The sequence below is a fragment of the Miniopterus natalensis genome, chromosome 1 (assembly GCF_054644295.1).
Source record: "Miniopterus natalensis isolate mMinNat1 chromosome 1, mMinNat1.hap1, whole genome shotgun sequence".
NCBI lineage: Eukaryota > Metazoa > Chordata > Mammalia > Chiroptera > Miniopteridae > Miniopterus > Miniopterus natalensis.
Window position 1 is genome coordinate 125,248,583 of NC_142081.1, and position 27,923 is coordinate 125,276,505.

The 27,923-nt window shown below is 33.6% G+C and overlaps 1 protein-coding gene across 2 annotated transcripts in view; it reads right to left on the reverse strand.

Annotated features, from left to right (window-relative positions):
- Positions 1-27,923, reverse strand: part of ABI1 (abl interactor 1) — a 93,481-nt gene that overhangs the window by 2,181 nt on the left and 63,377 nt on the right. Inside the window, exons 3-10 of one of the 2 annotated variants that reach the window (XM_087825599.1) lie at positions 23,018-23,194; positions 19,416-19,516; positions 18,661-18,801; positions 15,020-15,120; positions 13,995-14,075; positions 10,101-10,277; positions 6,786-6,872; positions 2,975-3,160 (exon numbers count right to left, since the gene is read on the reverse strand). In XM_087825599.1, coding sequence (XP_087681725.1) covers positions 2,975-3,160; positions 6,786-6,872; positions 10,101-10,277; positions 13,995-14,075; positions 15,020-15,120; positions 18,661-18,801; positions 19,416-19,516; positions 23,018-23,194 — 1,051 coding nt within the window. The remainder of the gene's footprint in view (positions 1-2,974; positions 3,161-6,785; positions 6,873-10,100; positions 10,278-13,994; positions 14,076-15,019; positions 15,121-18,660; positions 18,802-19,415; positions 19,517-23,017; positions 23,195-27,923) is intronic. The other variant, XM_016219412.2, reaches the window with a different exon arrangement.

The following is a 27,923-nucleotide window of genomic DNA, read 5'->3' on the forward strand; positions in this document are numbered from 1 at the left end:
GTAGAGCAAAACCAACTATTTTTATGAATATTCTTAACTCTTACATACATAAATATAGGTAGACCAGTGGCCAACCATGTACCTAAATCAATAGCTTGATCTTAGGGCCAACTGATAATTTGATCAGACTAGAGAAACAAATGGTTTCTACCAATCTATTTAGGGAAGATCTCTGAATTTTAGGGTTTATTAGATATCTCAATTCATTTGTTCAAATATCTACTAAGTGCCAACCGTATGTAAAACCATTTTTCAAAATAACAATTTGCAAAGCTGCATAGCCAATCAGTAAACCAGCTATGTAATTTGAAAATACACATACCTGGAGGTAATCTCATCCTACTCATCCAAAGAAAATATTCATTTAATTTATGGGGTTATATTTAGAATATTTTAGAGTATTTACACACTTTAAAGGTCAATGGGATTTTTTAAAGGGGAAATAACCGAGTAAAGACCTATTAAGACTTAAAGAACTATTTGCAATTCTGTAGCATCTGTGATTATTTTGAGTTCAAAATATTCACTTGCTTTGCACAGTGTCATAGAAAGGAAAGGCATCAAAAAAAATTACTAGTTTTCTAAACTACTGGTTCATGAATTTAATTATTTCTTCATTCTCCCTTCATAGCATAATAATTCTGAAATTATATGTAATTTTCTAGTAAATGTTAAATGGTATGTGATATGAATTTTTTTCATTGATTTGCCTTGTGTAATTTTTCTTAAAATAGAGAGTTCTTAAGACATTTAAGATGTTCTGGAACTCACTTTTCCCCCTAAAAAGGATGGCTACATCCCCTAATTATTCTGAATTGGGAATTATAATAAGGAAGAGACCTAAAGTACTAATCCATAGCATCATTTGCTAAATTAAAATAGGCAATCTTTTTTCCCTTTACAAAACACTGGATTAAGTAAACTCAACAAATCCATTCCCCTCTATTTTAATCCTGCAGCAGAATCATAGTATTGTGATTAAAAGCTTACATATAAAGTTGTCTTTAAAACCCCCAAACATAAAGAATAAATAATATTAAATTATCCTGGTATTATTTTTGTCTAAAAAGCCACCCAAGAGAATTTGAGTGATTGCTAGGTATAACAAAGAAAACAATGTAATAATAAAAAAGTCAATTATTAATTATTAATTTGTCAATATTAATTTCTTTGTATTCAGAGCCAAAATGGATTAAATTTTAAGCACTATAGACTTTTAAACTAATCATGACAAAGGCTCAACACCCTCAAAGTCATTTAGCAGAATAAAAATGTTTGTTTCTTCTTGCTTTTAGTTCCATTTATACTAGGAGTTGGTGAAAGTACTGAGCTCAATTAATGTTTTGATTTTCCAAGTCACCTTTGTAAATGAAACCTTGTCACACCCAACCTCCCCTCCCCAATGCACATATTCTCTCAAATAACAACTCTTACTGCTGAGTAACCATTAACAATTCCATGTCCATTCTACTCTCCAGGATCCTAATATACAGATGTATAATCCTACTAAATATCAACTTTTTTATTTGGAATAGGGGTCAACAAACGATGGCCCATGGCCAAATCCAAGTCACTGCCTTTTTTGTAAATGAAGTTTTATTAGAACACCGCCACATCCACTCACTAGTGTACTGTTTATGCCTGCTTTTGCACTGTAACAGTGGGGCTGAGTAGTTGTGAAAAGAGACTATGTGGCTGGCAAAGCTTTAAATATTTCATTTTGCAGTATATACAAATATTGAATCATTACACTGTATACCTGAAACTAATGTAATGTTATGTCAATTATACCTCAATTTTTTAAAAACAGTTAAAAACATTTACCTGGTCTTTTACAAAAAATACGTGATGACCCTGGTTTAAGACTCATCATTTCAACTTGTGAAGATATTTTTTAATCATGCTGGGTTAACAACTGTATTCACCATTATATCATTCCAAATTTTTCAACTCATATAATAGTCCCAATTTCACACATAAAGTTAAATTTGCTTTTCCAAACCAGAAAATACGAGTAAAAACACAATTCAAGGCTACTCAAGTTTATCACCCTCATAACCACATGAAAATATAAATAAATGTAAAGTAGAATATTCAAGACTTCCTGAACAATATGCACAAATTTACTGCTAAAAAATATAAAAAAAGGAGAACAGAAAATTTAATTTTAGCCACATATTTAAAACTTGGGCAGTAGAGAATGGAACAGATCTCAAGAGCTACAGCAACCTGCTTAAGGTCAGTTAATCCAATACAACCAATGGAAAGGAATACATTTCAAACACAATCAAATGTGATCAACTAAATTACAAGCATTTTTCAGAACTCTATACAAACACAGATTTTTAAACAGCACATAATTAGATTTAAAAAATCTCTAAAAACAGGGTTGGTTTCTTTCCTACCCACTGTTTCTTAATAGATAATTAAAGTGATTGTCAGGAAAGTTAGATAAATCTGGGCATTGGAGATATACATAATTTCATGATATGAAATTCTAGTGATTATCTTCCCTTTTGTAAGATCAACCAACTGAAAACCTTAATTGAGGCTTTTCCTCATGATAATCCCAATAGATTTTAAAATATTTAGATATGAAAGGTTTCTGCTTTTACTGTAAGTGCTTAGAAATTTTGTTTTAAATCTTTACTAACTGTATGACTAGTAAATTATTTCACTCTTTTGTGTCTTAGTTGCGTCATCTATAAAATGTGGACAGACAAGTTAACCTCCAGCTAGAAGCATTATGTCATTTGAAAAAGCACAGCTAACATTATAATATACTTTTAATTTAAAATATAAAGAATCCTCTCTTCATATTGGGAATGTATAGGAAATAAGGTTTAACTAAATCATCTTGACTGGTAAAGTTATTCAAAAGGTTGAGAAACACTGGATTAGATGTTCTTCATAGCTCTAAATTCTACAATAAGGTATTTCCCTTTACTCCAATTTAATAATGACTGTGCCTTACCTTTCTCAATATAATTCTTGGGAGCCCAAGCAGGATCCCCATCGGCATATGGATCATTATACTGAACTACTGCAGCCTCCTCGTCTTCATAATCCACTGGAGGAGGTGGTGGTGGAGGTGGAGAGTCATCGAACATGGGAATGTCATCTGGTGGAGGTGGTGGTGGTGGAGTTGGACTATCAGCAACTAAAAAAAATTCAGATAATCTGAATCAGAAGCAAGACTAAATGGAAATTCATAAATTAAAAGAATTTAAGAAAGCTCTAATTCATATAAAGCATGCACTATAAGAAAACATGCAATGATTAGAAAAGCTTGGTGTGTTAAAGCTTCCACTACTCTTAAGAACAACTTGTTATAATAAAATGAACTAAAGATAAAGGTATTAGGAAGTACAACAAATCAATGGATGTAGGAGGCTGGAGACAACATCTCTTTTTATAAGCTTTTAGGACTAAAGTTTCCTTATTCCAAGGCTCAGGTCAGAACAAATGTCACTCTTTAGTTAGCTTAGCTCCTTAAATAAGCCTATGTCACTTTTGTCATTTGGACTACAGTAAATGTTATGAATAACATTACATTAATGGTTTGATAACTATTTATTGTGAATATTCATGTCCCTGATTTTAGCTTAAATATTTTTAGTTACCCAGAAGTAAGTCTCCAGTAGGTGGATATTTTTGTTTTAATGGAGAAAAAAAGAAAAGTTGGTGGTATTAGGTCTGCTTCTATATATAGGTTTTTCTATTCTTTCATGTAAATTTTAACATGATAGAAAATTAAATAATTCCAAACTAGTAGAAAATCTCTCAGTATTTTTAAAAATGTTTGTATTCATAATCAACTTTTTAAATGTAGAAAGCAAGGTCACATTTTTGCCTTATTGCTAGTAAAATAAAAGCATGGGATGAGGCGAGGGAGAGATCCTAAAGATCCATTCTAAGAATGCATCCACAACAAAAATTTTAAAAATAAAGTTTTGTGGTAATAAAGTAATTAAAACAAATACAAAGAAAGTAACTTATATCATGCAAAACAATAAAACCAACGCATACCTCCAATTCTAGATGGTTGTAGTATATGGCTGTGTGTGATTTAAATAATCAAAAGTGTAAATGGGAAAATGTTGAGGCTAGAACTGTGTTCACTGAACTATTATGACACCAGGTAACATGCTCCCAACATTAAGGAATTCAAAGCTGAAACACAACTAAGTGTTAATTTAAATTTCTTACCCACACATTTCTTTAAAAGTTAAAGACATATGAAAATGTTTTGATAAAACTACAGAAATTATATAATATCTGCAGGGAAGAAATTCAGAATACCAATATACTAACTCAAATGCCAATTTCTAAGGCTATTTTTATATGATCAAAAAAAGCAGTCATAATCTATCTGTAATACAGGTTTCAAAGTTTACTCCACCCCATTTGGAATAATGTGCTGAAAATATAACCAAGAGATAAAGATTTAAAACATTTGCAGATAATAGCCCTATTTCCGCTTCAATTCTGTGAATTTCTATTTTATCCTGTTGGGGAATGAAAAAGGCTACCAGAAAACAAGTCTTGTGTGACAATACTCATTCTGATGGGTTTACAATTTATTTTTCCATTGAATGCTTGGATTTATTTTATTCTTGCCCATAAATAACCCTTAACGCTTTCTATTATTATTGAGAGGAGAATAAAATGGGCACAAAACCATCCTGACATCAAAGAGCCATAGCTCTCATATCCTTAATTTGGCTTAATGTGTATAGTTTGCCTGAAACTCTAAATTGTGTTTACTCTTGATTTATACATAATTTACTTGTTTAATGTTTTCACTCAATTGTCTTTATGTCGAACTACTGTAAATCTACACTGACTTATCTTCAAACCATATACACAGGGGCAGGGGTCTGTCAACCTAATTCTCTATGCATAACATTTTATCTAGCACCCTGTGTTAATTCAAAAACGCTTTCTGATATTAATTCTAAACACACTGATAACTTTTTTAATGTCTTAAACTGAAATACATTTATTAGTAGGTTAACTGCTACATGCATTCATTAACACCAGCTTTGAGTTGGCAGAACTCAATATTTAAGAAACTAAATATTTAAGAGAACACATAAAAATTTGTACTTCATAAAACGTATAAGATGCTGATGATACATAGTTTCTCACCAATCTTCCTAATATACTTTCAAAGCAAATAGATGGCAAATGAAACTGTGCATCCTGCAGCACAAGGAGAATGACTGACTCAAGCTCACCTGATGGTGAAAAGAACTAAACTAGTACCATGGGCTCCTTAGCAAAGGCCAGGCATGCCTGGAATGATGTACATTAATTCTGAATTTCTATTTAAAGTTACCAATGAGCTTTGCACCTACTAAATGAATGTTCATTATGGTTATTTTTAAACAGTTCCTAAAATTTCTTGGCTGTAAGGCAGTTCAAAAGGTTTAACTGGCTTAATTTTTAAACTTGTCTTACAGTATTAAAGACCGGCAATTTACCCTTATTGTTTTATTTTTTTAAATAAGATTCACTTATTTATGTATGCTTAAACACAGAGTTTTCAAACAAATTTCAAAGTTGGTTTACACTCAGAAATTTCAGAATTTTGAAACTGCAGTGTTTTATAAAATGTCCATTAAATCATACGTTTCTTACAGGTAAGGACTTTGTCTGAGACTATTTGTATTCTTCCCAAAGACTAACACATAACACTAAATTAACAAATACTTGCCGGGAGGAAGGGAGGAAATAGGTAGAATAACACAAAAGGGTCAGCAAAAGCTGAACAATGGAATTTGCCACAATGTATTCTCCTGGGAGATGGGTTGATCAAGTGGGTTACACATTTATTCAAACAACTCTGAGATTTATTTGGATGGTGATGGTCCCAAATAAAGCAAATTGTTACTAGACCACCTTACCATCTTAATCTCAACAGCTATTTTGCCATAATAAAATTTGTGATAGTGGTATTCTTCATTTTGCCAAATAACATTCACTATGATCATGTAACTAGGATTATACATCTTCCAGAACCTTAAAGTAATCAGCCAGTAATATAAATCTATATATTTAAAAGAATTTCCAAAACTCTCTGACCTTCCTTCAGAGAAGCCCTAAAAAAAAATGACAGATTTGCATATTCCTAAATAATCCTCATGGGCCTGCATGTAGCTATAGACAAAACATGAAGAGGATTCTATAATGACAATCACTCATATGAATAGATATCATGGATGTAATTTACTTATTCTTGCAGGTTCGTTCTTATCCTAACAATGAACCTGTTAAAAACTATTCATGTATCAAAATCTAAGGAAAGCTACAAAGCATTCTCCAAATATTTTTTGTAACTAAAGAAAAAAACAAAACACACCTGTCACAATTAAGCTACAAATTAAATCTCACAGTGTAACAATCTATAGATGCATTTGGGAGCAACTGAATACCAAATGTTTTCTTTCTAACTAATTCCTCTAATAATTATTGGAAGCTAGTAGTTTCCTTTGTGTTTCATTATACTTTCCTTAAGAATCTGTAAAGATCAGATTTCATGTTTAAGGTAATGAAAATACGTAAGAAAGTTGCAGTTTTGAAATTTATATAGAGGTCAGTAATCATGCACACAAGAGAAAAAACTAAAGATCGTGCTCTTCAGTTTCAATAACATATCTGCACCTATTTTCAAGATAAGATTAGCTTCTCAATAAGAGTAAGGAAAATGATGACTCAGCAGCCATGCATGCTAGAGAAGACAGCCTCTATACCCTTTGATAGCTCAGTTTTTCCAAACTTACTGTTTTCCTGCACCCTGGCCACGAAGCCTGTGAGAGGTATCTGTGGAGTCAACTGAGGCATGGGGGGAGGGGGTGGAGCAATAGAAACTGATAGCAACACACAGTATGGGGGAAGTAAAACAAATAAAGGAAAGAAAAGGAAACAAAAAGCAGAAGTCAGTTACAAGGACCACAAACATAAGTATGCAAAGAACAGTTTGCAAATGAAACAAAACAAAACAAAAACAAAAACCTGCAGAACCTTCAAGTTCATTACACACAAGAAAATCTAAAGCTGGGTTGTTTAGCCAACTGGCTAATTTTATTAAAAAAAACAAATACATCTAATTTAATCCTAATTTTATTGTTTGGGGAAATTTAAATTTACCCTCACATTCACTTTCATGCAATAAAAACTTCAAATTCTAAGGAAAGACTTTAAAAAAAGTTTAAAGTGAAATACTGGTAAGAGGTTTCTAGGATATTGTATCTCTGCCATATTTCTATAACCAAATAGGCTTAGGGTAATGTAAATTAGAACCCAAATATGTTATGAAATAGCTATTTATTCCATATATAAACACCTACATTAATCGCAGGCTTCCTTTAAAGACAGTTCTTTATATATACAGATATACATATATATAAATTTACACACAGCTCTCCAGGGAAAAAAAGCTTGTTTGTAAAACAAGGTTATTACTACTCTCTAAGTTGACAACTTTAAGGACATCACTCCTAAATGTACTAGGGAATAAGAGTGCTCCATATACCATGTTAATTGTTTGCTGAGTTTCAGGGAATAAGATCTCCCTCAAAAAAAAAAAAAAGTGATCCTCTTTCTTTTTATCACTGTTCTGATAAAAAGAAACCTGATCTAAGAATAGTTTAAAATATGCAATTATTTGCATTTAAGTAATTTTTAACAAATCATTAGTAGCTGAAAAAATATTCCAACTTCTTTCTGGAGAGGACATAATTTATAAGAAATAAATACCAAATGCTCATGTGGGCAGCAAATGTATTAAAAATTATTAACAAACTAAAAGTAAATATACATGTTTACCACTTTGTCTCATTTTAACAAGACAGTAATTGCCAAAGATTGCTCCAAAAAGTCAATAGGAACAGGTCACAAAATTCAGTTTACTGGTTCACAACAAGTGACACTAATTGACAGAGAAAAAACAATTTATTGGTTCCCAAGGATCATGTAATCGAAAGGTTGCTTCAATTATTCCAAGTTAAAAATTTTGCTGGTAAGAATAAAAATTGGAAAGACGTTCAGTGTTCAGAGAAGCAATACCTTAAAGTAATTAATATTCATTGTATGGCTAAAAATACCATGCAATTCAGAGTTGGTCCTTGTTCATTCTGAAACTTTGTACAGAGAAGACTCTTAAATGAATAAAATGTTACAGTTTTTTATTTTAAAAAACTCCCACAAACCTAAAGTATTTTTTCTAGAAACAACCCTTAATAACTAGCCATGCTGGTTAGTATGTAAAGAAAAAGAAAAGCTTCGCTGTGAAGATACTGATCATTACCACACATTGAGAAAGAAGAGGAAATATGCACATCAAAACACTAAAAACATTTACATCTACTATTACAACACCAACAGTAACTCAGATGAAAGGATAATTAATTTAACAACACATAATAATATATTAAAATTTGAAGCTAAATTTACTTTACCATATCCAAAAGATAGACAGTCAGTAATAAAAATGTCTTATCTGCGAATAAGCAACCCACCCAAGTACTGTTAAAACTACACACACACGGGTTAGGTGAAGAATCACCAAAACCCCTATTTGCAGAGTAAATTAAACGTCCAACTGAGGAAAAGAAAAAAAATAACATAAAGATGGGATCTAAAAATGCAGTGTAATATGAAAGAAGTTCATAGAACTAGTGAGGTTAATAATCAGATAATCTGTGGAATATTCAGACCCTAGCTACATTTTACTACTAAAGGAGACCAAGGAAAATGCGAGGTAAAATTCCTTCATAGTTTGGATGAAAATGTTAGTCTAGAAAAAGACTGTATAAATTTCAGGATTATCTGTGAATTCTGACATTTTTGCTAAAGTGGTTTTCAATTCTTTTAATTTTTTTGCTATAATACAATTTTTAACTCTAAAATTTAAACAAAAAACAAAAACAAGTAAGATAACTTTCCCCCAGCTCTGCTTTAAAATACATGTTCAAAACATGCATTATAAATAAAAAGAACTTAAACCAACTTCCTATGTAAATATGGGAGTATTCAGTTTTTAAATTTTCTTTTAATACTTTTTTATTTTTAAATTACAGTTGACATACAATATTATATTAGTTTTAGGTTTACAACCACATGATTAGATATTTATATAACTTATGAAGTGATCACCCCAATAAATCTAGTACCCATTTGATACTATATATAACCATTACAATATTATTGACTATATTCCCTAGGCTGTACTTTATATCCCCATGACTATTCTTTAACTACCAATTTTACTCAGTGTTTTCTAAGTCAACTAATAGAACATGCAACTCTAGAAAGTAGCTACAAAATCTATGTGGGGAAAGTGTGTTTCAGTCTAGTCCCAGCGATCACCCTCCAAGCCAGTAACAAATATTGGACAATAGGCTCATTTCAGATCTATTTATCTGTTTTTCCTTTCTGAAGCATCTTGATACAGAAAGTGAAATTAATGACTACCCCCAAGCAATTCAAACTTCCTGACATTATATGCCCAATCTGTTTTCTAATCTTATTAGCTTTTTAACACTGATTGCAGTTAGTGTTGAGATGTGCAATTTGAGGTGACCAAGAAATTTTTTAAAATCCTCCCCACTGTTATAATTATTTAGAGACAGAATAAGCAAACATCACTAACGTTTTTTTAATGGTTTTAAACTCATTTCAGTATAAGTTAACAAGCTTAAAAGTGATAGCCAGCAATTTTGTTATGTTAAAGAAAAACAATCACGGTGTTTTAAATTTTACTGTTATTAAATAGCCTCAAATATGCCAATAAAAATTAATTCAGCTTAATTAATTTCAGTGTTTTTCTTTTCTAGTTCTATTTATAGTAATAAAAATATCATATTAAAGCATCAGTTAAATTTTAGTATACAAGTACACTAAGCCTGAATTATTTAAGAGAAAGTGATAGGCAATTATTTTTTTAATGGTATGATTCAAGAACAACTTCCTAAAGCAAAAATAAATATGAAATAGTATGGTTTCAATTGTTGTCTATCACTGGCAAAAATAAGTTTCAAGTAATTTCCTTCAAAAGGAGCTCACTGGTGCTGTACGCCTGTAAAGCACAAGCTTACTTGAATTCTGAGAATAAAGTGGACCTCCATTAACATGAGGCTGAGCAGAAAATTGAGCAGTCACAGAGGGAGTTCGTCTGTATCCACCAGAAGATGTCGAGGAAGTGGTAGAGTTGTGTCGAGAAATCTGCCTGGTCATTGTGCCATACTGGGAACCAGGAGCTGAGCCCGGGGCCGCTGAAAAGTATTAGTCAAAGGCAACCAACAAAGAATTTGAGCACTGTATATCACCTCCAATAGCAGAACAAAGAGAGGGGGACTCTCAGTAAGAAATATTTATTATTTTTAAAGCCCACAGCAAAAAATAAAGAGAAAAGTAAAGGTCAAAACACAAATAGTCTATCTCTGAAGTTACAAACAGAAGGAAAAACAGATACTGTGTGGAAAGCTCAAAAGTAAATAAAGTAATATTCTTAAACCTTTTAATTTAGCATAATCCCAAGTATTTTGCTAATATTATGTATAAATATTTTTCTGTATCATTTTAGAACACATAGCTTTTATATGTAAATTGTGTCTCTCCAACAAAGTAAGTACCAAAAGATAGTCTGAAGTGGAAAGCATCAGTTTTTAAATGTGAGTATATTAATATCTGGTTTACAAACTTCTTCCTTCCCATTGCCAAATCTTCAGAAGCACAGTATAAGTTTCTATCCAGCCAAATCCAGGTTATATCATAAAATTTAAACAGTTAAGCATATTTTCCACATACTGTACTAAAATTTGAGTGTTTATTGTATTAGCAGTTATCAATACATATTATCGTAGAATCATTTTTAAGAGAAGTATGCCTTCTAGTTTCAAAGCTCTTATATATAATGTCAGATTTCTTGTGTATCTCCATAATTTAAGAATAACATACTTGTCCCTATCACTTAAAAAAATTTTTTTTTTTTTTGTAACTGACAAAACTGGAAAAAATTTTAGATTCTGTAAAATATGGACATTTTAAGGTAGCTTTCTGTAGAAAATCTATTCTCTTTCTCCATACTTGGAAGGTTTTTTTTCCATACTATTCCCAAAGCAATCTTTTTAATAAAATTGTCATGCATATCTAAACTTACTAAAGTATTAATAATACTTAAAATTTTATTCAATGTCATGTTTACCAACATTTCAAAAGTTTAATACTTAAAAGGTTAATCAAGTTCAAAGCCTCTAAAGTTAACTATACTTTCCAAAGGATACTTTGGGATTAATAGTATCATCTTTTTGCCTGACCCAAACATCTACCCATGACTAAGTAAAAAGACAGCATCCCAGTTTATTTTCATTCAGTTGCTTAATTTAACCTCCCTAGAGGTCATAAAAGTTATTAGATAAAACTGTACAGCAGAGGTTGTTCATTAAAAGTGCTAATACTTAACATTTTGGAGCTCCCAAGCCATAGGCAGTCACTAATTATTTGAATCATCCACACGCTCATTTTCTAAATAGAAACACATTTTTAAAATAATATTCTATTCAAAAGCTTTTTGTTAGTAACTTTGGACAGCTAAGTTTTCTAGAAAGCCAAGAGTCAACCCTATAACCATTTTTAATAGAATTCTCTCTAAAATGATTTTCATATTTCTCTACCTGTATAAGTGTATGAAATCCAAGTTGTTTTTCTTGATAATTTAAAACCAAAAACCAACTATTTGGCAGTTCCAAACTATGACTTTACATTTATTTTAATATTTTATTATAAAATAAACCATAATATCAAAGAGTGTATGACTGATATATAACTATGTTATATATATAAATTATACATATATGCATATGGTTATATGCTAGCATGTGTTATATAATTATATGTAATGATTATATATAACTTATTTATATAAATACATAATTTTACAAAATAAAATAAGATAAATACCCTGCTCCAAGAAATAGAATATTACCAGTATCACTGAAATTTCCTGTATGCCCCCTTCTGGATCCCAAACTCCAAAAGGTTGTGTTAAACATTCTCTTTCTTTACTATATATAGCTTTTTATAAAAGAAATCACAGACACAGAATCTTAATATGCAGAGATTTTGCAAATTTATAAATTTTTATAATAAAGTGATTACATATTCTGCTGGCTTGCTCTTTTCCTTTGATATTATTTTTTTAAATTTCCCCATGTTGATAAGTATATCAACATATCATTCATTCTTATTGCTATATTTATATGTAAACATTCTACAACGTATTTGTCCATTCTACTATTGGACATTTCAGTTACATCTAGAGTTTTGCTATTATTAATACTATTACTATGAACATTCCTAAATACGGTTCTTGAATTTCTGTAGAACAGTGGTTCTCAAACTTCAGCGCTGATGAGAATTGCACCTTGTGAGCTTATTATAATACAGATTGCTGGGCTCCAGTCCTCAGAGTTTTTGATTAAGTCAGTCAAGAATGGGCCCTGAGAATTCACATTTCTAACAAATTCCCCCAGTAATGATGCTGTTGTTCTGGGGGTCACTCTGAAAGCCACTGCTCCAGGACAGTGGCTTTTAAACTTCATGGTGTTAGGGGGTTCACTATTTAAAATTAAAGAACGTCAAAAAGCTTTCTTGAGGTGGGTTATAATAATAGGCAACAGAAATTGAAACTGATGTATCTTTAAAACACATGAATACACAAATACACATTCCATTAGCTGTCAAAGTAATGGTTTTATCACGTAGCCTCTGGAAAATTCCACAGTACCAAAATGAGAATAAAAAAGGCAAATAAGTCTTATGAATATAGTTCTGACCTTAAAAACTCCATGAAAGGATCTTGGCACCCCCCAAAAGTCCCATAACCATATTTTGAGAACCAGTACTGTGGGGTAAATATATAGAAATGAAACTGATAAACCTAAGATAGAAACACATTCAATGTGACTAGCTAACAAATTACTTTCCAAAGTGAGTGTATCAACTAATAAACTCAGACCAGCAATGAACTTTTTCTTGTTACTGCACATCCTTACCAACATTTGGTACTAGGAACTTCATTTTTAACTATCTGGTGGATATAAAATAGTATGTCACTGTGGTTTTAATTTTCATTTTCTTGATTATCAATTATGTTTAAGGAATTTTTCACATGGACTTTCTGTAAACAACTTCTATTATCAGGGTCTTTTATTACCTCTTTTTGCCCCTTTTGAGTACAAGTGCAAATGTTTTGAAAAGATGTTGCTAGACGGCTTTATTTCACACTATGAAGTTCAGCTCTCAGTATCTGAAACACCTCATTATCCATTTCTACCCAGATCAATGATATTTTGTATTTCTAAGCTGAATGGTTTTATGTGGAGTCTATATTTGGAATTCCTTATATGCTCTATCCAATCACCCTCAAATTGGGAACAACTTAAATATATTTTACTGAAAAAAATGTTCTGTGGTTTATTCAGATGCCTTAAGTACTGGGCTATCTCAGTGTTTTTTCAAGTTGTGATACACAATTTGTGAAGCCTCAGAGCACCCCTTCCCACACATCATTTTCTTTTCCATTTTTCTTCCTCCTGTGCCCCACCTTCACTCCAATACTTTGACTGTTGTATATACCAGGGAGTTCCAAATCAAGTTTCATTTTTAAAAAGATTACATTACTAATTAAAAAAATTTTTTTGAACAATCACTGCTATAATTTCCCTAGAAAAATCTAAACAAACAAGTACAAACCACATTAAATTGGTTATAAACTAAGCATAGAAACATTTCATATTACAGAGAAAGTTATTTTATATTTGTTTTGTGTGTAACTTCAGAGGCCTTTCACTAGAAGAAATTAGTGTAAATTAGATTTAACACTTTAACCTTTGCAACCTAATAAGTATAAAAGCTAGTAGTCTAACAGAGGAGTTTATTATAAATTATGCAGAGTAAGTTAAATCACTCCAATGGTTATGCAATCTCACCTATCACAGTGTTCACTGGGAGAAGTGGTGGAAGAGGTGGTGCTGGTGGAGCTCCAGAAGGAGGAGGGACAGAAATGTTTTCTAATAAAATAGTTTATAATTCAGGTCAGAGTGCAAGAAAGAGAACTAAACATTCTGAAACAGTAAGAAAGTACAATGTTTTGGAAAGAAGAAAAAAAGAGAGAGAGACACACACCCATATGTAAAGCATGTTCAATTAAGTAAGAATTTTACGAGCTAAAGAGGTCACTGAGTTCACACCTGCATTAACTATAAAAAATATGCCTGTTTTTAAAAGTAGCTTTTTCTTTTTTTTAACAACATCCTTGAAAAGCTAATACATATTCCTTAACAGTATCAATTATCATTCTTACTTGTAAAATGCATATTTTTCACACTGCAAAGTCTTCATTTCATTTACTAAAAATCAAGGGACTAATTTAATGCTCTGCAATGATATCTTAAATTTCTATACAATCTAAAAAGTAAAAGAACTTTTCCTTTTTTAATCCCATTTTATATTCATGGTATTTTACTGAAATAAGTATTGAATATCAAACATAAATATAGCAAAGTCACAGAACAAACTAACACGACTTGAGATACTAGGCCTACAAGGCAACATCAAAACTTACTGATACATAATTCACATTACAGACACTAAACCTTTGGTTGGAGTAACAACAATATTGGCTTGTTCTTGAAATAATAAACATCATTCCTGACTATGCCCAAAACAAGTATTTCTAAAGCAAAAGTACCAAAAAGTTATTCAATAAAGCTATTCAATATGTTTCATATGTAAAGAGAAACAGCTGGTAAAAACAAACAACAACAAAAACCCTCAAGATTGTGTAAAGACTAACCTAAAAATGTTTTTAAATTTGTTGTTAGCATTTATGCTCTACCAACAGTCACATAAATTTAATAAATAATTTGATCTAATATAACTAAATTACTTCAGGCTTCCATAATCAAGCTCATAAATACTACCACATATCAAAATAGACTAATAAATAATATACCTGGTCCAATAGTGGGTGGTGAAGGTGTAGGCACGGCAATGGGAATGCCAATACTGCTGCTTCCGCTGTTTTCTCGACTTCCACTTCCCCCACTACTTCCACTGCAAAGAAAAGAAAAAAATTGTGAAAAAAGCAATTCTAGTGATTTACCCCCCAAAATTATAACTCAAAGCCACTAACTACTTCCTTTTATGATATATATGTAAAGAAATTTTAGAAACTGTTCAATACAATTTTTTGTTGTTGTTGATCCTCAGCCAAGGATATTTTTTCCATTGATTTTTAGAGAGTGTGGGAGGGGGGAAGAGAGGGGGAGCGGGGCAGGGAGTGGGGGAGAAACAGAGAAACATCAATGTGAGAGACACACATCAATTGGTTGCCTCTGGCATGTGCCCTGAACAGGGCCAGGGATCGAACCTGCAACCGAAGTATGTGCCCTTGACTAGGAATCAAACCCTCGACCCTTCACTGTGTGGGCTGACGCTCTAACCACTGTGGTTCTTGTGTGTCACTCTACTCAATCTATTGGAAATCAATATAACCTTAATATAGTACTCAAAACTATCAGAAGAGATCATCCTATTGAGAAATGACCAGTAAAATCTTATATACAAGTCAACAAGGGTTTATTTAAAACCTGCTATGAACAGCAGCAGTAAATAAGGCAGGCATGAACCATGGTGTCATGGAGCTCACAATTAAGAATGGAAAAATAGACATTAAAAAACAGTGTGATAGCCCGGGCGGGTTTGGCTCAGCGGTTGAGCATGGACCTATGATCCAGGAGACTGAGGTTCTATTCCCAGTCAGGGCACATGCCCGGGTTGCGGACTCGATCCCCAGTAGGGGGCGTGCAGGAGGCAGTCGATCAATGACTCTCTCATCATTGATGTTTCAACTCTCTCTGCCTCCCTTCCTCTCTCTGAAATCAATAAAGATATATTTAAAAACAAAACAACCCGGCCGGGCGTGGCTCTGCAGTTGAGCGTCGATCTAGGATCCAGGTGATCGGGGTTCGATTCCTGGTCAGGGCACATGCCCGGGGTTGTGGGCTCAATCAATAACTCTCTCATCATTGATGTTTCTCTCTCTCTCTCCTTCTCCTTTCCTCTCTCTGAAATCAATAAAGATTTAAAAAACAAAACAAAACAAAAAAAAAAAGAACAAAAAAAAACAGTGTGATAGATGCCACAAAAGAAAATGTACAAGATGCTACCCTGGCAGGTATGGCTGGGTTGGGTGTAGACCCATGTACAAAGTGTTGCTGGTTGGATTCCCAGTCAGGGCACATGCCAGGGTTTCAGACTCAACTCCCAGTAGGGGGCATGCAGGAGGCAGTCAACTGATGTTTCACTCTCTTCCTCCCCTTCTCCCTCTAAAACAGAAATCAATAAACTATCCTTTAAAAAAAATAAAGTATACAAGATGCTATGGAAATTAAAAGTTTAACCAGTTTTAGTCAGGAAATAGTATAAAAACCTCCACTCATCTCAAAGAGTGGTGATAAAACAGGACATTTTCTGGAAAATGAGCAAAAAAAAAAAGGGAATAGTGAGGTTTCAGTGTGAGGCATTCTAGAATAGTCAATACTGTTAAACTTTAACAATTCCTTACTATTCAAATTCCTATGGATTTACTATCGCTTAAGGTATAGGACCTCACACTATATAGTTGTTTTTAGTAAGTAATGTATGTGTGCATGTACATGTATGCAAATGTACATATATGCACGTGTAGTCATAGGCTCCATATTATACTTTAAAACCAACATCACTGGCCTAATAGGCCCAGAAAAAAATTCAACAGGGCAAAGACTTTCACTACCTAGATAAAAAAATTTTTTCTCCAATATTATCATTCTATAATATATCATCACATGTTAAGAAAAACAAAGAAAGCTGTTTATATTACAAAAATAGCTTTAACGTGAGGACCTCCCTTAACTCCTTCAAGCCAAGTACTCTACTTTCTGCCACCAATACATCACAGACATGAATATTTCGACACTAATTATCCTATTCTACAATTTTTGGCTTTTTCCTAACATGGGGATTGGCCAATTACAGCACATAAATCAAATCTGACCCATGATCTGATTTTTTATGACCTGTGAGCCAAGAACATTTTTTACATTTTTAAATAGTTATTTAAAAAAGCATCAAAAGAGGAATAATATTTTATGACATATTAAAATCATATGGGAGTCAAACTTCACTACCAGATATAAAATATTACTGGAATGCATCCTCAATCGATCATTTGTGTGTCATCCATGGCTGCATTCACGCTATGATAGGGAGCCGAGTAATTGCAACAGAGACAATATGGCCCACAAATCCTAAAATATTGATAATCTGGCCCTTTATAAAAGTTTGTCGATCCCTGTTTTAACAGAATGAGCTTATGAAAAAAAGAACTATATCTTATTAGTATATCCCTAGTATCTAATGAAGTAACTCTTAATAACTGGTTATTGACAATAATTAAACTATAGAGAAGAACCATGTTTTAACACAAATAATTCGATAACAAACATAAAAAAGAACAATTTTGGTCCTCACCGAACTTGGCCTGATACAGTAGCTGCAGATACCAATTTATTTACTAACAGCAACAACAACAACAAATGCCAATTACATAGCATCTAAGAGCCAGATGCCCTCTTTAGCTGAACCGAAAAAATGATTCTGCTAAGTTGTACCTCTAATATACCAACCCAAAAGTCAAGGTAAGGAGAGGTTCTTCCCCAAGTATTAAGTGAGAAGTAAAACTGAAGAATGAAACAAATTGAGGTATACAATAAACTTGTCTGGCTTTATAAAAGTGCCTAAAAATGAAGTGGCTACTTTGGGGGGAAGAAGGTAGAGGTAACAATTGGGGAAGGGCCTAAGGCGGACTTCTGGATTGCTGGTAATACTCCATTTTCTTGAGCTGGGTGAGGGTTACATGAGTGTGTTCAATTTGTATTAACCCATTAAGTTACATAATTAATAAAGTATATACTTTTCTAAATGTACATTATGTTCCAAAACCAAGTTTTTAAAAATCCACTGAGCAGCTGATTTCTAAAACGTTTAAAAAACAATTAATACAATAACACATTCTAGAGTGTACCAACTCTCTTAAATTAATTCTTCCTCAGATCTAAGCTAGGTCTTCTTTCTCCCAAACTCTTAAAGTTTAAATCATTGTATAATTTCTTATCCAAAAATAGAGGGTGTCCCCCCCCAAAAGGTATACACACTTTGAATAATTATTAATTCCAGTGGGTTACATCTGAAAAGAAAGAAACATCAATTGAGCTGTCAGCTGTTAAGCGCATATACCTTTTCATTTTGGGGGGATACTCTGTATTTCAGAGTAGTTACCTTGATCTTTTTAAAAAGACTTTTAAAAAACATTCTTTAGCCTATATCCAAATATACATCTGTACCTCTGTCAAAAGGAAGAAATAGTAACAATCTGCTTATAGTATAAATATATTTAAAAATCTAAAAAACAGAATATTTTTACAACATTATTACCTCAACTTTTGTACTCTGTGTTAACATTGTAGTACTTTACTCAGCAACTGTATAGGGTTTGTGACCAGTCAATAAACCCCACTCTCAAATGGTCAAAGGCTCAACCTGAAGGATTACCTGTGTGTCCTCGGTCTTTGATTTAAAGAAGCTGTCCTGCCTGGGCTATGCTGACTTCCAAGTCTAGCAGGACTGGTCATGTAGTCATTAGGAACTGTTGGAGGTTTAACAGGTTCCAGGGTTTTGTAAGGAGTATTCCGTCTAAAGAAGCATTAAAGAAGAATAATCTTATTGCATTGAGAACTGAGAAGGAAGAAGTCATCAACTGTTATCTTTTTTGCTTCTCCAACTGGCCTTCTCACAAAGCTACTCAAGTATGAAGGGCCCTAAGATTACCAGCACGAGCAGTTAGAAATATTCCAAGTAAAGAGCTCCTAAGTCTTAGGTGGAAAGTAATAGGGGAAACAGAAAAGCTGCAGGTTACCAAGCCGAACTACACAAAATAGACCACTTATTCAAACTTCTGTAATATAAATATTGTAAATACATGTTAAAGTACCATAGGGAATGAATACACTAGTCATTTCATTTGAAAGAAACATAAGTCAAATTTCTTTTTTAATACATAAATAAATAATGCTCATTTTTACATATACAAAAGAACTTGTCTAGTACAGACTTCTATAGAGAATATTATAAAACAAGTTGACTGATTTAGAATTCTGTTCAAAGAAATAAGAAACAAAATGAATTTGTAAAAGGTAGTATCACACTGAGAGGGGTCCATAGCAAGGATCCATACACTTACTTGTCACAGAATCATCTTTTCCTATTTAGCATATGAATTTTCTTATAAAATGTACTTGGATTCTTACCCCAATGTTCCCCGGCCTGACATGGGAGGACTTGGTGGTTTCTGAGTAGGAGGATTTGTTCTCGACAGTGTGCCAGTTCTTGCAGGCTGGTTATTTCCATGCTAAAATGCAGGAAAAAGAGCTTTTCATTTTATATCAAATTGTTCTCTTGGTGTTTTGATACAATGGATTATTATTATTTTTAATATCAGAATGTGAAGTAAGGATTCCCAGACAGTTCTACAACAGACTTTGGTTCTACATTTTAAAAAGTTAAGAAACCAGTTGCACTTGGCTTTTCCTATTATTCATACCAATTTATGGCAAAATACAGGTGAGATTACTGGATTTTATATATTATTTTATTGTTAAACATGTTCACAGAGATCAAATTTATCTGCAAATACTGCTTTTCCCAAAATTTTTTAAAATGTGTGCATGAATATAAATACAGATCTCAAAGTCAATTGGCTAAAATATTCATCTGAAAAATCATCTCTATCCTAACAATTCAGTAACAAAGTCACGGTGTGATGTCTGGGAAACCTCCTAATTATAAGTCAATAAAAGCAAGGCAACTATCAAAAAATAAGCAAAGCAATAAATGTTAGCAAAATTAATGTTCCTATATAAATGCAGATGTCAATATATCTTTGATATATTAACACATCCAAGCTAAATGTAGCTGATTTGTACTGAGTTTGAGTATATTTAATCTATGTAAACCCTATGGGAAAAAAGCAGACAGACATAGGAAGAGTTTTCAAATTTTAGTGGCTCTGCAGCCTCTATCAATATAGAGGTAAAACTATGGGTCAAATGATAAGTAATATCTCTTACCTTGGCTTTTAGCCACTTTACGTTGGCAAGAAAAGGGGGGAAAAAGTAGAAATTAATTCTAAATAAGTTATATCTATTAGGACAGGTTTACATTTACAGTTATTCAATCCATGTTAATAAGCTTTTACCCAGCATTATTTCAAATATTTTGTAAAGAAAAAGATAATCATAAGCAGCTGGGAAATATCCATGTGTATCATGTATTTTTCAAAAGACTAATATACTCATAAGAAAACCACCACTCATTTATGCCAATCTTATGCAGGCGCAATAATTTCTTAGTTCTGTATTTTATCCTATGGAACAAATCCAATTGAATCACAGATGATAAACTTTGATTTGAAAACAAATACTATAATACATGATATGTAAGGCTACTTTAATACATCAGTGTACAAAAGCTAAGACTTTACTGGATAATAAATGCCTGAATATGAGTATTCATTACTTGAAAAGTACTGCATATATTAAAATTCAAAATAACAGGTTGCTTCAAATTCAGAAAAATGATGTAACACCTCAAAGTCTAAAAACAAAATTACTAGGCACAGGAATACCTCAGCCAGATTTTAACTACAGAATAAACAGAGTCTAGAAATCCTCTTTAAAATATATATATACACACACACACACACATGTGTGTGTGTGTGTGTGTATGTCTTTATTGATTTCAGAGAGAGGAAAGGCGAGGAAGAAAGAGAGACAGAAACATCAATGATGAGCGAGTCATTGATCGGCTACCTCCTGCATGCTCCCTACTGGGGATCAAGCCCACAACCCAGCCATGTGCCCTGACCGGAAATCGAACCACAATCTCCTGGATCCTATGTCAATGCTCAACCACTGAGCCATGCTCAGCCGGGCAACAGCGAACATTTTGATGGTTGCCAGATAGGAGCAGGGTTGGGGATATGGGTGAAAAAGGTGAATGGTTTAAGCAGCACCAAATGGTAGTTACAGAACAGTCATGGGGATGTAAGTATGGCATAGGGAATACAGTCACTAATATTCTGATAACTACATATGGTGTCAGACGGGTATGAGATTTATCAGGATGACCACTTAGTAGGGTATACACCTGAAACTAACATAATATGGTATGTCAACTGTAATTTTAAAAGAACACCTTTTAAAACAGCCTGTATAACAATATGAATGTGCTTAATGCCACAGAACTGTACACTTGAAAGGGTTAAATGGTAAATGTTACGTGATTCTATTTTACTACAATTTTTTTTAAGTTTTTAAAAACCTGAGTCTCAAATACTCATACTACCAAAAAGTAGACTGCCAAAACTCACATCTATATACTTTCAATATATATCATGCTGTGTTATGTTTACACTTCCCATTTATACATATATGATGTAGTTGAATATTCTCACTCAAAATCTCCTTGTAAAATGTGGTTTCATCTTATACTCTAGTAAGTACTATGTATTAAACAATTATTAGTGAAGGGACAATAGAGGATATTCACTTCTAAGATGATGACAGAATTTTTTTATGAGTGTATATTGCTTTGGTAGGAAGAAAAATCAAGATTAAGCAAAAGAGGAAGAAGTGGGTAAGAGTGAGTAAATGCATGAGTGAGTGTGTATGCACACTTGCATATACATGTGTAAGGTATACATGTCATTTTTAATCCAAAGACAAGTTAATAATACAAAAACAGTTCTCCCAGGCTCTTAAAATCCAAATCCTATAGATCAATCTAGTTTAAAATATCTTAAATTAAAATTCAATTTAAGCTCTTCTAGCCACATCCTTGGGCAAAAATACAAGAAACAAACTAGTAGCCTCCTCTACATTTGCACAATGGTCCAACTTTACATATAACTTCCAAGCACGACAGCAAAGGAGAGTCTAACTAACAGTCTCAGAGAAGGGAAGAATAAAGGTCCCCTCTTGACCAGGAATCCCAGATAATTCAGAATCAGTAATAGCACCAGTGAGATGAACCAGCTAAGAAAAGCTTCAAGATTCTAGCTGACTCCTAAACATGATTGTAAATATTCTGAAGACCAGGGAAAAAAATCAAATAATGGTCCTCTGGGAAAAGAACTCTCTGTCAAATTTCAGAGGAACAGTTTACCCCAAGCAGAGATGGCTAAAGAATTCAGGTCATTCCAGATTCTTGCAAAATGACCCATAAATACCAAAAGAGGTGACAGGCTACAGTTATCCTTCAAGGGCAATTAATTCTGCTATGCTAAGAAATGGACAGGGACAACAAATAATCTCTTTCCCAAAAGTCTGTTGGGGTGGGTGGGGAATGAAGAGCTGGGAATGGTACAGAACAAAATTATGTAAATTTTATTTCTCCTAGGTTGCTACAATTACAATTACATCCACACAAATACGCTAATATATATACATATTTAAGAATAAAACTCTAAAGTATTTATAAATTATTTTCTAAGCCAATTTTGAAAAGCATGCAAATCTTTTTTTAAATATTCATTCAGTAGTAAAAGAAAACATGGAATGACAACACAAATTTATAATATTAGTCTAGGATTCAAATGGCTCAATTTATGAACAGCCATTTCAAGTTTTAATAGCTTCTTGAACATAGCCTATTCCACAGGTAAAACTCTGCCAAGTTTGGTATAATATATAACTAATATTAAATAAATGTTCTATGAAAATTGTAATGCTAGATACTAGCTAAGAAAATCTATTAATTCTTGAAGAAAATTATCTTTATAATCATTTTGCTATCCAAAATATTTACTGGATAAATAAGTTACTTTAAGTTAATATAATATAAAAATGCTTACCTTGACACCATGGCCCACATCATCCAGAACTGTATAGTCAATAGGTTTCCGAATATACCTTACAGGGCGCTCCATATTTGCAGGTGCTATTATTTTGTGAGTTCTTGATGTACTCTTATTTGTTGTCAAAATACCAATCTCTCTTCGAGCCACTTTCTCTTTATGAATGTCCACCGTCTGTATTTTAATATAAACAAGCAAGAAAATATCATCAGGCATAGTAAATAATATACATGATGCCCATATATCTTGGATCATATACAGGTTGGACCATACAACTGTATCACGTCTATTTTCCAATGATTATTATCTTTCCCTTCAAAATTAAGAAAATTAATATCCTCAAGGCTCAAAACAGGGAATATCTTAAAAGTAATTAAAAGCATGACCCACTTTAATGGATTTAATTCCAAAGCAATTTTCTTTCCTAAAGATTTGGTGTTTGTGTGAAGGGAAGGGGGTCACAAAAGTATAAGAGTAGCTTATACTTTATGTAATAAGGGTGCAAATCAGAAAAAAAAAAATCAATAATTAGGACACAATGAGGTAAGTGCAAGAATGACACATGCACAGTTTATTAGAAATTAAAGGTGTTCAATACTGGCCAGTGTTGCTCTATGGTTAGGGCGTCAGCCTGCACACCTAAGGGTCCCAGGTTTGATTCCCAGTCAAGGGCCTGTACCTAGGTTGCAGGTTCGCTCCCTGCCCCCAGGTACAGGCTCATGCAGGAGACAACCAATCAATGTTTCTATCTTTCTCTCTCTCTCTCCCTGCCTCCTTCCCTTCCACTCTCTCTCTGAAAAGCAATGGAAAAAATACTCTCAGGTGAGGATTAACAAAAAATTTTAAAAAAAGAAATTAAAGATATCAAACTAGGTTGAGATGGGTTCACTTAAAGGCTTTATGGAGGAGGTAGGTTTTTAAGGATGAATAGAAGTATAAGAGGCAAATATGGAAATTATTTAAGGCAGAAAGAACTGCATGTTGCAGACTAGAGTATAAGAGAAAAGATAAGAGCAGAGGTCACAGCCTATCTAATACTGGCCTTTATGGCTTTAATTTTTTTTTTTAATTTACTTGTCAACATTTAAAAACTGGACAGCAGTTAGCACAAGAGAAATTCCACAACTACTCAACAATTTAAACTTTGTCCTAATAGCAATGGGAAACCAATAACAAATTTAAATTGAGTAACATCATCAGATCTGCATATTAAAAGATTCCTCTGGCACAGGTGTTGAGGACAGACAGGACAACAATACTGACATTGAGACCAGTTAGGCAAATACGGTAATGCAGGTGAGAAAAAGCAAGGATGTGAACTGAACTGAAAAAAGGGGGTGAGGATATTGTCAGAAAAATACCACAAATTTAATATTATATGCTCATTTAAGATTCTATTTCACCATAATTTTAAAAGCTGACTAGGAAAGAACCTGTAATCAAAAATGTTTTCCCAACTCCAAAGCAAGGTGCACGGAGACAACTCTCCTTGGGTGTCCAGCACTTTTGCACATCTTGCAAGAAAAGACAATTGATTCTCTTTGCTCTGGATATTTATATAGTAAACAGCCTTAGAAAATATAGTGTCTCCTTAGAAAGCAAAATACAGGTTTATTTATTGTCCAGTGTAATAAAGATAATCACACACACACACACACACCATGGCAAAGGTAAGGAAGGCTTACTGCCCATTATCCTACAAAAATGGGGGATGGGTATCTGGCACAATGCTGACTTTCTAAACTAATGCTATTGCCACGCAAATGACATCCTTTATGTAACCCAAGAGTCTCGTGTTTTCTAATAGTATCCATGATACTTGCACGAAGAGTGAAATCTCAAACCCTTCACAAGTTCTGACAGTTTTGGCAATAAGAATGGAATCTGGCCCTAGCCAGTTTGGCTCAGTAGTTAGAGCATCAGCCCACTGACTGAAGGGTCCCGGGTTTGATTCCAGCCAAGGGCATGTACCTCTGTTGTAGGCTCAATCCCTGACCCCAGTTGGGTTGCCTGCGGAAGGCAACCAATCAATATGTCTCTCTCACATGGATGTTTCTCTCTCTCCCTCCCCCCTTCCAGTCTCTCTGAAAAGCAATGGAAGAAATATCCTCGGGTGAGGATAAAAAAAAAAGAATGGAATCTGACAGAGACAAAGCTTTTCAGAAACAGAATGTGAGGCTAGTTAACAGGAATTGAGAGAAGTCCATGGGAATTGTGAGTCAACATGTTGACCAAATTGTATGGTCACAAAGCAATGAATGGTCCTCCACTTCACTGCCTATTAATGAGGCTGAGTTGAGGAGGTAGTTTCAGGCTGAGGACCAGTAAATAATAGGTTCAAACACAGCAGCCAACTCTCTACCAAGCTGACAGCCTCAGCTGGTCTGCCCTGTGACCAACTATTACTAAGACTAGTACTAAGACTTGTCTGGTGGAGAGAGAGGGGAACACATAGGTTCTATCCCCTACAGAGAAACGTGCCTACATTGGCTGTGAAAGGAGGAAAACTGCAACCACTGTGATCAGAATCAGGAGAATCTTTAGAACTTGGGGCTAGTTTGGGAGATTTGGGGTGGGGTACATAATACTTGTTAAAGAATAATGGCAACAGCTGCCAATCTTATTGCTCAGCCTATCCTACAGTCTATCTTGTAAATATTCAATCAATTGAATGAGTAAAAGGCCTCAGCATTTTCTGGCATTGGGTCATGTCTGCTGTAGGAGAACTTTGGCCCCCTTGTGGCAATTTCCCTGAGACAAACTCCCTGTACTGGATTGAGTTGAAAATGATGATGAAGGTGATTAACTGGGGAATGAGAAACTCACTTAAAGGAATCTAGATGAATTCTTGCTATCAGCCCTGCCAGCCTTAGAAAACTTCCCAAATCCTTATGTTGAAATCAAGTAAGAATTTAAAAGATGTTGCCTTGACATTGGAGCAGCAAAATAGCCTAAATTAGGTGGATTCCTAAAAACAATGATGCCACTGCAGATCAAGCCCAAGTCAACCAAAGGGTACAAACCCATGGCCCTACCAGAAAGCAATGTGGCTGTCAATTCTGGATAAAGCTGTTCCCAAACAGAAATGAACGCTGTCAGTAATGACGACCTTGCTGCAGAATACAGGGCTTTGGGTCGACCAAAAACAACAGGGGTTTATTTGGTTGATCAGCATGCGTCTACACCACCACTCAACATAAAAGTCAATGCACCTTGTTTACTGATGCAGAACAACTCTCTCCCAACCCCTCCCTACCCAGTCAAGTATCATTATGTTGTATATCCCAAATTCAGCTGCTTTTAAGAGAAAGATGAATAGGGGTTGGACTGAGCTCTCCTGGTCTCCAAGGGGAATTGAGAACCATACATACCTGGGTATAATAGATCACTCTGGGGAGGGGAGGGACTCAATATTTTATGGCTCTGTCATCTTACTGATCTCTGACTATTTATGAGAAGAAAATGAAAACACTAATTCAAAAAAATATATATGCACCCCCATGTTCACTGCAGCACTATTTACAATAGCCAAGATATGAAAACAACCTAAATGTCCATCAATGGATGAATATGTATGTAATGGAATACTATTCAGCCATTAAAAAGAATAATATCTTGCCATTTTTAACACCATGGATGAACCTTGAAGGCATTATGCTAAGTGAAGAAAGTCAAACAGAGAAAGACAAATACTGTATGATGTTACTTACATGTGGAATCTAAAAAACAAACAAAACAAAAAAATTAGCTCATAAATAGAACAAGTTGGTGGTTGCCAGAAGGAAGGGGGTGGTCAAAATGGGTTAAGGGGTCAAAAGGCACAAACTTCCAGTTATAAAATAAATGTCTACATTGCATATTTGAAAGCTGCTAAGAAGAGTACATTTTAAGAGTTCTCATCACAAGAAAAATAAATTTTATAATTATATGGGACAGATGCTGACTAGACTTATTGTGGTGATCACTTCACAATATATACAAATATTGAATCATCAAGTTGTATACCTGAAACTAACATAGTGTTATGTCTATTATTATACCTCTATTTTTAAAAAACAGAAAATATATACATACATAATAGAAATTTGTTTCCTTCTGCTTCCAACACTTGAATCCCAGTCAATTTACTATCATTGTTCAATCTGGCTACTGCAATAGCATTCTAACTGATCTTTTGTATCCAATCTAGCCTTTCTCCATGGTACTGTATAACCACGGTGATCTTTACAAAAACAGTTCGCAAAGATACATGCATCCCTATTTCACTGCAGCATTATTCATGGGGGCCAAGACATAGAATCAACCAAAGTATCTTTCAACAGATGATTAAATAAAGAAGATGTGATACATATATACAATGGAATACTACTCGGACATAAGAAAGGATGAAATACTGCCATTTGTGACAACATGGATGGACCTTCAGAATATCATGCTAGGCAAAATAAGTCAGACAGAAAAAGTTAAGAACCATATAATTTCTCTCATATGTTGGATATAAAACTAAAAGCAACAAATGAAAAAACAAGAAAAATAAAAACTTATAGACATAAAAAACAGTATAGTGGTTACCAGAGGGAAAGGGGGTGGGGGAGTAGTAAAGGGTAAAGGGGGTCAGATATATATGGTGAAGAAAGATTTGACTTTGGGTGGTGGGCACACAATGCAATATACAAATGAAGTATCAAGGAATTGTACACTTGAAACCTGTATCATCTTATTAACCAATGTCACCCCAATAAATTTAATTTTAAAAAAACAAAAAGGAAACTTGGGAAAACAAAATGAAAAAATTTAAAGATATCTTACTTGCTTAAATCCTATTAAAAGAACATTCCAGCCCAGCCCATGTGACTCAGCAGTTGAGCATCGACCTATGATCCAGGAGATCACAGTTCAATTC